General features: G+C 36.2%; 2 protein-coding genes across 2 annotated transcripts in view; one reads left to right on the plus strand and one right to left on the minus strand.

Annotated features, from left to right (window-relative positions):
* Positions 1-2: 2 nt before the first annotated feature.
* LOTGIDRAFT_186501 (hypothetical protein) lies at positions 3-1,618 on the minus strand (the record flags this gene model as incomplete). The annotated part of the gene is made up of 3 exons (XM_009051168.1): positions 1,489-1,618; positions 794-1,258; positions 3-533 (listed from the first exon to the last, which is right to left on the minus strand). Coding segments are annotated over exons 1-3 (1,053 nt in total), but the record flags the coding sequence as incomplete, so codon positions are not given.
* A 225-nt stretch (positions 1,619-1,843) lies between these two features.
* LOTGIDRAFT_230898 (hypothetical protein) overlaps positions 1,844-12,283 on the plus strand; it is an 18,460-nt gene continuing 8,020 nt past the window's right edge. The window contains exons 1-2 of the mRNA XM_009051169.1: positions 1,844-2,031; positions 2,551-3,908. Of these exons, the coding sequence (XP_009049417.1) occupies positions 2,029-2,031; positions 2,551-3,903 (1,356 nt within the window). The 5' untranslated portion in view covers positions 1,844-2,028 and the 3' untranslated portion in view covers positions 3,904-3,908. The remainder of the gene's footprint in view (positions 2,032-2,550; positions 3,909-12,283) is intronic.

The raw sequence follows: 12,283 nt of genomic DNA on the forward strand, positions 1-12,283 counted from the left end.
GCAGTTTTAACATTGTTGGGAATCCATTCAACAAAGTAGCTGCTGTTCTTATTCTGAACATTCAACATCTGTTCATCTACCTCCTTCATTGACATACGACCTCTGAACATGGCAGCTACTGTCAGATAACGACCATGACGAGGATCACAGGCAGCCATCATGTTCTTGGCATCGAACATCTGTTGGGTGAGTTCGGGTACAGTGAGGGCTCGGTACTGTTGGGAACCTCGAGAAGTGAGAGGAGCAAATCCTGGCATAAAGAAATGAAGACGTGGAAAGGGCACCATATTGACGGCCAGCTTTCTGAGATCGGCGTTGAGTTGACCTGGGAATCGGAGACAGGTGGTCACTCCAGACATGGTTGCTGATACCAGGTGGTTGAGGTCACCGTAAGTGGGTGTGGTCAGTTTGAGGGTACGGAAACAGATATCGTATAGAGCCTCATTATCAATACAGTAAGTCTCGTCTGTATTTTCTACCAGTTGATGAACTGAGAGGGTGGCGTTGTAAGGTTCCACAACTGTATCAGATACCTGAAATTATAAGAAATTTATCATATAACTTTTAATTTTTTTGTGTATGATATAGATATTGGCTGAAAGATCAGGACGAGATTGAATACAATAAATAGATTATGAATTGATGGAAAGTCGACCCCAGGCAAATGACGCTTACTTCAATCTTGAAATTGCCTGTTATGTACAATGTACATGAGCTCGAAAAAGACATTCTATTACGTTTGATAGTGTTTAGAAAACAAGGATATTTGCCAAGAAAAGGGATAATAACTTACTTTTGGTGAAGGACAAACAGAGAAGGTATTCATGATTCTATCTGGATATTCTTCTCGGATTTTACTGATGAGGAGAGTTCCCATACCAGAACCAGTTCCACCACCCAGAGAATGGGTCAACTGGAATCCTTGTAGACAATCACAACTTTCAGCTTCTTTACGGACCACATCAAGAACGGAATCTACCAATTCTGCACCTTCTGTATAATGACCTTTAGCCCAGTTATTACCGGCACCAGATTGTCCGAAGACAAAGTTATCTGGTCTGAAGATCTGACCATAAGGTCCTGATCTTACAGAATCCATGGTACCAGGTTCCAAGTCGACGAGAACAGCTCTGGGTACATATTTACCACCGGTAGCTTCATTATAATAAACGTTGATTCTCTCCAACTGAAGATCAGAATCACCGTGGTAAGTTCCAGTTGGGTCAATACCATGTTCATCAGAGATCACTTCCCAGAACTGAAAGAAATTCAAAAATACATATATATATATATACTTGATATTTTCAATTCTTCATAACTATGGTTATTTGACCTAAACTTTTTGTTGTTTCAGAAACTTTAAAAAAATGTATTATATCATAGGGATAATTCATATTTCACATTAAAGTTTAGGCTTGCTGACAAAAACAATCGCAGCTGATGTGACAATGTTTGGAGATCTATGGGAACATTGAAGTATTTACTTACCTTAGCTCCGATCTGGTTACCACATTGACCAGTTTGCATATGAACGATTTCTCTCATGTTGATGGTTGTGAGAACTGACTAGAGTCTAGAAGTGAAGTGAAGTATGATTGCAAGTAGAATGGTTTCTGTTTCAGATTTGACAGTGTTTTATATCTGACTAGGTGTACAGTTAATATAAACAACATCGACTTAAATCAATAATCTGATTTGATAATCCATTATGATCCAATTCGATAATCCAATCAGTTCGATAATAGATATCAACGTCAATCTGATTTCAACAAAATCATTGTCAAGATTACTTCACCTGAACAAGACAAATTAACTAAAAGCTGATTAGAGTACACCATGTTCCCAACAGTATCTAACAACAAACAAGCAACAAGACAATAGATCTCATGTTTCGGGTATAAATTACCAGTTTAAATCACCAACTCTACATTCAGTGGTAACATCTTGCCTTGGTTAGCTTCAACTCTACCTGCAAGATTCCTTGTCAGTTTTAACTTTGTTCAGTTTCAACTTGTATAAACCTTCAATATGGTAAGTATAATCGTTTCGTTTCACTTTTTAACTCCGGGGTAGACTAGTAAAATGTTAAGAAGTATATCTTATTATTCTAAATAACAAAATAGTAAAACCTAGGAGTAATATACCAAAGTGTGCTATTGTTTTCCGTTATTAATCTGATCTGTAATCTGATCTGCTGTTTATTGAGTATTTTTATCATTATCAAAGAGGTTTTCTAAATTTCTACGTGTAGCGAGGACATGCACAATTGGCACTACTCAAATCTTCAGAAATTAAGAAAACATTTTATAACCCCTTTAAATTTTTAAGTGATTATAAAAAGAATTCTATTGTATTTTACACTATTCAAACGTTAAACAAAATTAACTACTTCGAATTCTGGCAAAAATAATCTCATTAACAGTCCACATATTTATTCGCTGATTTATTGAGTTTTTTACTCATTACGGGCCAACGCAGAATCAGATTAAGGAGACTATATCACTATTCTTCTTACTGAGATATTTACCAAACAATATTCTTCTCTTTCAGCGTGAGTGTATCTCTATCCACATTGGTCAAGCTGGTGTCCAGATGGGCAATGCCTGTTGGGAGTTGTACTGTTTAGAACATGGTATCCAACCTGATGGTCAGATGCCTTCTGATAAAACTATTGGAGGTGGAGACGATTCTTTCAACACTTTCTTCAGTGAGACTGGAGCTGGTAAACATGTTCCAAGAGCTGTATTTGTTGATCTGGAACCAACAGTTGTAGATGAAGTCCGAACTGGTACTTACCGTCAACTCTTCCATCCTGAACAACTCATCACTGGTAAAGAAGATGCTGCCAATAACTACGCTCGAGGTCACTACACAGTTGGCAAAGAGATCATTGATTTGGTTCTTGACAGAACCAGGAAGCTGGCTGATCAATGCACTGGTCTTCAAGGATTCCTCATCTTCCATAGCTTTGGTGGAGGAACCGGATCTGGTTTCTCTTCCTTGTTGATGGAAAGACTGAGCGTCGATTACGGCAAAAAATCAAAGTTGGAGTTCGCTGTTTATCCTGCTCCACAAATTTCAACTGCTGTAGTAGAACCATACAATTCTATCCTTACAACCCATACCACACTAGAACATTCTGATTGTGCCTTCATGGTGGACAACGAGGCTATCTATGACATCTGTCGAAGAAACCTAGACATTGAAAGGCCAACCTACACCAACCTAAACAGACTGATTGGTCAAATCGTCAGCTCCATTACTGCTTCACTCCGATTTGATGGTGCATTAAATGTCGATCTTACTGAGTTCCAGACCAACTTGGTTCCATACCCACGCATCCATTTCCCATTGGCTACCTATGCTCCAGTCATTTCTGCCGAGAAAGCCTACCATGAACAACTTTCTGTTGCTGAAATCACCAATGCTTGTTTCGAGCCAGCCAATCAGATGGTTAAATGTGATCCTCGTCATGGTAAATACATGGCTTGTTGTATGTTGTACCGAGGTGATGTTGTTCCTAAGGATGTCAACGCTGCTATTGCAACCATTAAAACCAAAAGAACAATCCAATTTGTTGACTGGTGCCCAACTGGTTTCAAAGTCGGTATCAACTACCAACCACCAACTGTTGTACCAGGAGGTGACTTAGCCAAGGTCCAGAGAGCTGTTTGTATGTTGAGTAACACAACTGCTATTGCTGAAGCCTGGGCTCGTCTTGATCATAAATTTGATCTGATGTATGCCAAGAGGGCTTTTGTTCATTGGTATGTTGGTGAAGGTATGGAGGAAGGTGAATTCTCTGAAGCTAGAGAAGATTTAGCTGCTCTGGAGAAAGATTATGAAGAAGTTGGAGTTGATTCTGTTGAAGGTGAAGGAGAAGAAGAGGGAGAAGAATTTTAAACTGAATTAAAATATGATTTCTGAATAAATTATTTAAATCAAATATCAATCAAATATTATTATCATTAACCTCAAATTACAAAGATTTTCATATCGATTTAATTTATATAAATCTATCAATTAGAAGTATTAAAACATTTTTTATCCTTCAATATGTGGTGTCCTTTGCGTTGTAACTAGACTTGGGAGGTTCTAAAGAGTTCACAAATTTTAAATAAAAGTTATTTCCCTTTGCTATCCCAGAAATTGACAAATTGTTAGTTCTGCTGATTCGAACGGCGGCATTTTTTTTTCATCTACATCCAGAAAAGTTCCATTATTCGTTTCATCGATTTTGCATTCACCACGCTGTCCCCAACAGAATCCCGTTATCACGTGACAAGCTCCTAATCCTCCGATATCATTTTAGTTCAAAATTTATATAAGAAATTGACAAAGTGGTAGTTCTGCTGAATCGAACGGAGGCATGTCGTTCTTATCTATCTCCAGAAGAGTTCCACTTCCGACAGTTTGATCAACTTTGCATCCACCACAATCCCCTCCACAGAATCCTGTTATCACGTGACCACCCATAGTCCGGGTTATATTTACAATAACCGGTGATGTTCCCACGATTTTCCACGTCAGAGAGTCTGGAAACTTGAAGCCCGTCCCTCGGGTGTCGATAACAAATTTTCCTAGAACACCACAGCCATTATCTTTAGTGAAGCAGTCTTGGGCAGTACCATAATTCTGAGATTTGAGAGAACTATTTGAGTAAAAATATTCATCAACAACGATTTTATTTCTATTTTTTATCTTCAGTTTTATTTTGTGAAATTCTGTTGTTCCAGCTCCCTTGGTCTCTGGGTTATCTAATGGACTCGTTGAACAGTCTGTTCCTTTTATCTTGTATTCCGAGAAGGACGCCATGTTCGGATGTTGAAGGCTGACGTATCCACCAAAACCCCATCTACAGAACGTTTTCACTCGAATTTGGTAAGCGGGGAAATACAGCCAATAGTCCTTTTCTTCCATACTTTCATTACAGTTTCTAATTTCACCACATCTAGAATACGGTAAACAGATAAACTCACTCCACGTTCCATCTTCGGTACAAACTGGGTTGATTGACGGGAAATATCCACGTTCACAACCATACTCCACCATTTCATTGACCCCCCACAAAGGTTTAGCTTCAAACGATGACGAGTTGATATTATCAACACCCGGAAAACCCACACACCCGATAACTTCACAATTATAGGAATCTTGTAATTCACGACATACGGTGTTATTCGGACAATTATGGTTTTTACACGCACCCAGATATGATTGAATCCAATTTTCCATGTCTATTAAAATATTGTCAAATTCAAAAATCGTGTTGGACGGAGTTGGTGTTTCACTCATTAGTTGACACTGAAAACTGACACGGTTAAAGTTGACAGCTTTACACAGTGAATGTAATTTGCAATATTTGCAACATGTCAAAATTTCTGTGTCAAATCTTAAAATTGGTACACCCATTAGTTTTTTGGTTGCTGTCATATTGTGTAACAGTTCCTTTTTAAAGCATTTATATGCGTCACTTCCGTTAATTTTTAGAAGAAAACACAGCACTATGGAATGAAATATTACTGGCGATTCCATCTTAACTTTCATCAGGCGAAAATCACGAAATCAAATCAAATGTTTGTTTTTGAGGACCAGATCTTTGATAGCAAAATAATTTCCTGTCAATGTGAAAAATTCAGTTTACAATTATCTTTCCGCTGTGATGTCAAACTTCATAAGAGATATAGACTGAAAGGGTCTAGTTGTCTATAGATCTATTTTTGTCACACTAGATGCATGATAGACTGGGAGTTGACACGGGTTTAAATTAACAAATGTTGCTGCACCCACACTCAAGACAAGAATACAGGCTGAAATAGTCCAACTGTTTGAAGATCTCTACATATCAAACATCAGTAAGTAAGAACACATAATATATAGTCTGTAATGAAAGCTAACGGTTGGTTCTTGCCTCAGTCACGTGATTTACCAAGTTATCTATTCATCTAGTTATCTAAAAATTAAAATAGATATTAATTTTATCTATCTCGTATCTAGACATAGTCTTTCTTAAAGGGGTTGTAAAGAGGTTTTCTAAATATTTTATGTGTATCGGGGACACTGATAGCATCTATTTTCACCATTCAAATTTCTATTAGAACTCTGAACAAGCAAAATCTGAATCTATTTCTAAAAATATATGAAATTACCTTGTAGTTGATCTATTAGAACCACTAACACCACAAGCGCCCCCTTGACTTCGTTTCCAATTTTCAATCAGACGTTTGTGAGACTAAAACTAAGTGTTTAATGACGTCACTAATCGCAAAGGGCTTACGTGATATAGCATATTTTGAAATTAGTGACGTCACCAAACAGTTTTTGTGTAATTGTAGGAATCACAGATGTCTGATTGAACATTGGAATGAGACAAATTGATGCTATCATTGTCCCAATACACATAAAAAATGTAGAAAACCTCTTAACAATCCTTTAAAGGTTTATTCGGTAAATGTGAAAATCTCTTTTGATTTTTGAGGTCTAAGTATAGTAAATGTCGCTAGCGGGGCAGGTCAGACTCAATCTTCCAAAACACTCGAGGACACTCTGTAACTAGGTTTGTCAATTCAGCATCTGAGAAGTCGCAAGTACTAGCATCTACTCGTGGATGTGTCGATGTTCTAAATTAAAAATTCCGTACAAGACAGACAATTCCATGAATCAAAAATCTTGTCCAAAGAAGGGCAAAATCGAGAGTAAATGTTGTATAGTACTGGACTCCTCCAAAGAAAAGTACCATCAGGTGTTTCTAAAAGAGTAAGCATGATTTGCTTCGAACGCGACACCCGCCACTTTACCAAAAGATTACACTAATTAAATTCAATAATTTCAGACAGACGTTTTATTTGAATTCCGAAAGTCGTTTTACTTAGCTTGAATTAAATAACCATTGGGAAAGGCAATATATAGATGACTACATGCCTTAAAGGGTTGGATTTCTAGTTATATTTATTGATTGCCTTTTGTGTTTCTTTGTTGATTTGATTTTTTTTCCTGTTGCTTGAAAATTTATTTAGTTGAAAAGTTATTTTTCTTTATCTAAGAATAAAACTAAGAAGAAGCTTACTCTAGCAATGTCGACTGAAATTTCAGAATATAATCGACAATATACTCAGGAAATAACGATTTTATTAATTAATAATATAAGCAGTCTTGTTTAAGCATAGTTTAGTATTGACAATCATTTCGTTTAGACGAATTAGTTATTTAGTTTAAACGAATTATTTGATATAAGTACGGAAAATTGCGCCCAAGGGGCTTCGTACAATTTATATTGATGCTTCTTATATTTTTATAGATACATGAAAAGATTTTGTTTCACAATACAGGTTTTATCTTGAGATGATTATTGATATATCAGAAGAATGTTGACTCTTATATTTTCAGCTATTTCAGCTAAAGAAATGATACTACCAAAGATAGTATTACAGAGACATCCTTAGTTAACATATCTAGTTATCTTAACCTTTAACTTGTACCTTGTTTTATCATAAATCTTTACTTTGTGACCTAGGCCAGTGCTTTCATGAGACTATGTTCTCATCACCATTTGACTTTATGACCTGTTACTCAATCTCCTTAACACTATAATTTTATTCTTAAAATTTTGGTAAATTTTCATTTATACATATTGATCTATATATTGTTTTAAAGCTGTGAATTTGCACATTTTAATTCTGTTCAAATTTTTCCGCTCAGTTAATTAGAACTTACACAAAAGTCCGCAACAACATTTTCACATTAACCCTTTATGAACTGCTAACCTGGTATGATACATAATCTTTTAAACTCATATATAATCTCTTAATTAATAGTATTTTTTCTCAAATTTTGATAATGAATATTATCTAATATATTCATTTAAAGCTGTGAAAAAGTGCAGTATGAATCTATTTTTTTCTTTTGGTGAATTTTTCCGCTAAGTTTATTAGAAATGAACCAAGAATCCATATAGATATGTCAATCACCTAAAATCTTTTAGGTTGACAACTAAAATATGACATTGTTAGAAAGCTTATGAAAAGTACATTACAATAACATCAAATTAAATGGTGAAAAAGTCCAAGTAAATTGCCTTCTTTTGTTGTCTTGTAATGTAATATATATGTAATGCAATGAAAAATACACAAATATGTGAAAGATAAGATAAGACAAAAATTTATTTGGATATGAGCACTCATGCAGTCGTCCCTTGTAACAAAAAAAAATTAAATTTTTTCACTAATTGTTTTTAGTTGCAAATTACCCATATTCAGAGTGGTACAAATCAAAAGGTAATGTACCAAAATAAAACAAAAATCAGGATCACAAATGAGAATCCAGTTAAAGGAGATGCTGAAGTAGAAATATGGCGGGTTTTGGAAACTCCTATCACTACCTGGTCAAAAGTTATCAAATGTAGCCTGGTAGAAAAAACTTTGACAGGAAATTGTTCAATAAATGTCTTCTAGAGAACACAGGTACTTCAATGAAGAACATTTACTAAAAGGCCATTCCGCCATCCATGCAAATCTACCAAATTGAAGTTTTGTTTATCATCTTTCCCAATTTAACCTTAAATTACACAGATTTACATGTCGATTTAATCCATCGTAATGACGTGATTCTCTGTGACAATAATGATAGGCTATATTATGGCAATAATTCTATCCTAAAAGACCGGTAATAGATTCCCAAATACACGTATAAGGATTGAATGTTCATTTGTTGATGAACGCCGACTTTTCGCGTGTTATGAACGTAAACAAAATCTACATTCAATCCTTAAATATGCCCCAAATAATTCAAATCAGTCTATAATGGAGCGATGACCATGAAGCTGTCGCATTTGAAATCTCAATCCCGACAGTTGTAACCCCATTTGGGCAATATGCACTCTATTTGTACCTTCGAGAGGCTGGTACCGCCAATGACATGAAAAAAGTACTCTATATGTATACCAAAACTAGGCAATTGTAAAAGAGCTGCATGACTCTCTTTAAGGTATGATCAAGATGAACCCTGTATGTATTGAGTTAACATAAACTTCAAATGATGAAATTCTGTGTACAATAATATTATCAATTCTCTGAGATGTTGACAAGGACACGGCCTGAAACAGTCAAGTTATCTAAAGATTTCTTCTTGTAAAACTTCAGAAAAGACACAGACTGAAATAGTCCAAATTCCAATTTTCAATCAGGCGTATGTGGTATTGCACACCGAGTTGGGGCACTTCGCAAGCCAAAAATAAACCAAAATACTACAACAAATTTAATAAACATATAGATATAAATGAATATATCAATATTGCGATTTTGTTTAAGCTTCATCTTGTTCCCCTTCTTCTTCATCAAATTCTCCCTCCTCTTCAGCTGTAGCATCCTGGTACTGTTGATATTCAGATACCAGATCATTCATGTTGGATTCAGCTTCAGTAAATTCCATCTCATCCATACCTTCACCAGTATACCAATGGAGGAAAGCCTTTCTTCTAAACATAGCTGTAAACTGTTCAGAAATTCTCTTAAATAGTTCCTGAATGGCTGTCGTATTACCAATAAATGTTCCAGACATCTTCAGACCTCTTGGTGGAATGTCACAAACAGCAGTTTTAACATTGTTGGGAATTCATTCAACAAAGTAGCTGCTGTTCTTATTCTGGACGTTCAACATCTGTTCATCTACCTCCTTCATGGACATACGACCTCTGAACATGGCAGCTACTGTCAGATAACGACCATGACGAGGATCACAGGCAGCCATCATATTCTTAGCATCGAACATCTGTTGTGTGAGTTCGGGTACAGTGAGGGCTCGGTACTGTTGGGAACCTCGAGAGGTAAGAGGAGCAAATCCTGGCATAAAGAAATGAAGACGTGGGAAAGGTACCATGTTGACGGCCAGCTTTCTGAGATCGGCGTTGAGTTGACCAGGGAATCGAAGACAGGTGGTCACTCCTGACATGGTGGCTGATACCAGATGGTTGAGGTCACCGTAAGTGGGTGTAGTCAGTTTGAGGGTGCGGAAACAGATATCGTATAGAGCCTCATTATCAATACAGTAAGTCTCGTCTGTATTTTCTACCAGTTGATGAACTGAGAGGGTGGCGTTGTAAGGTTCAACAACTGTATCAGATACCTGGAATTATAAGAAATTTTTGGATTAACTTTTGTGTGTATTTTTCTAACCAAGATGTTTGTGTTGGAAGACAAGAAAAGATTTAGGAAACAATTTAAGATCCTGTTATTGGTGGGGAATCAACCGTAACTAGGTAGAATGGCGCTAACGTCCTCCCTAAAAACTGCCACTATGTGCACTGTATATATCATTTTAGCTGTATGAACTCTAAAAGATTACACACCAGTAAGACGTAAATATCTATCACGAGAACATAAGGATCTTTAGTTCTAATAATATCTTACCTTTGGTGAAGGACAAACAGAGAAAGTGTTCATGATTCTATCTGGATATTCTTCACGGATTTTACTGATGAGGAGGGTTCCCATACCAGAACCAGTTCCACCACCCAGAGAATGGGTCAACTGGAATCCTTGAAGACAATCACAGCTTTCAGCTTCTTTACGGACCACATCAAGAACGGAATCTACCAATTCAGCACCTTCTGTATAATGACCTTTAGCCCAGTTATTACCAGCACCAGATTGTCCGAAGACAAAGTTATCTGGACGAAAGATCTGGCCAAAGGGTCCCGATCTTACAGAATCCATGGTACCAGGTTCCAAGTCAACAAGAACAGCTCTAGGTACATATTTACCACCGGTAGCTTCATTATAATAAACGTTGATTCTCTCCAACTGAAGATCAGAATCACCGTGGTAAGTTCCAGTTGGGTCAATACCATGTTCATCAGAGATCACTTCCCAGAACTGAAACAAAAGATAACTGATTTACAAAAAATAGTTAGAATTCGTGGTCAACAGAAACAGTAGTTGAGGGAGGCACTGGGCCCTGTGAATGTAGACCATTTGAAATCCGTCGGCTTCTGGGAGCCTCTGACAACCTCTCATTTTTCGACTCCTCCTCGTGCATTTTCTAGATACGCTTCTGAACAGAATGTTTAACAAAACAACAACTGAAGTCTTCACATATAAAACGAGTTAATTACCTTAGCTCCGATCTGGTTACCACATTGACCAGTTTGCATATGAACGATTTCTCTCATGTTGATGGTTGTGAGAACTAGACTAGAAGTGTAGTTGAAAGTAGAATGATTTGGTTCAGATTTGTCAGTGTTTTATATCCGACTAGGTTTACAGTTATATCAACAACATTGACTTTCGGACATCGACTAATTCTTTAATCCAATCAGATTTAAATCTTAAAATCAATCTGATTGATGTCCTGCCACTAGTTAACCCTCTCAATAGTGAGACAGTTTCTAACAACATTATTAACAGTTGAGTGCATATTAAGCTCCATGCTTGTTGGTAACAAGTTCTTACCGCAGACATAGTCTGATGTTACAAACAAACCAAAGCAGCTTTAAAGGGACATCTACACCATTTTAGGGAGTTGATTTCAGTCTTGAAAATATGTAAATAGTCTATAGGAGTACCTGAAAGGTACGAATATCGTATAATTCATTCTAAAATATCTCAAACTAAGAATTCATTTTCCTATTTCTATAGATGTCTTCTATATATGGCAGTGTCTCGAAACGCGGATAAATCTAGACACACGTGGATTTGAAGGTTCAAATGTCGATGGTGAGCTATAAACACTATTATTGATTGGCTGTGCTTAACAAATCTCGTTTCTGAGAATAAAGTATGGTTGGTCAAATAGATAATGCACCTCTCACTTTAAAAAGATGGTATAAACATTTGACAGATCTCCTTTTCAATATTGCATTTTTTTAACCGAGTTTATTTCTTTTGTAATCAAATAAAATGTGTCTATGATTGACAAGTACCATTTCAAATTTTCCAATATTCTTTGAGTCTATTGAGTGTAAATATTTAATATTTCCTCTCAGGAAAATTTTTTTTTAATCTTAAATTTTTGTTCAAAACTGTTTGTATTGTTTGTCTAGACTAGAGTTATGTTCTACATTAGATTTCTATATTTTTATTTTGGCATCCATAATCAAAAAATTAGTTTTTCAATATAAACACTGGTATGATTTGTTGATAAGAATTTCAATTAAAGGGGGGGGGGGGTGGATGGGTATGCAACAGACACTATTAAGCACAAAAACGTTCAGACTTGTAATGAAATTCTGGACTGTTTTAAAGATGCTGGAATTGGTTTTTGCTAAATGATCGTTATTTCCAAATAAAGA

The sequence above is a fragment of the Lottia gigantea genome (genome assembly GCF_000327385.1).
Source record: "Lottia gigantea unplaced genomic scaffold LOTGIsca_16, whole genome shotgun sequence".
NCBI lineage: Eukaryota > Metazoa > Mollusca > Gastropoda > Lottiidae > Lottia > Lottia gigantea.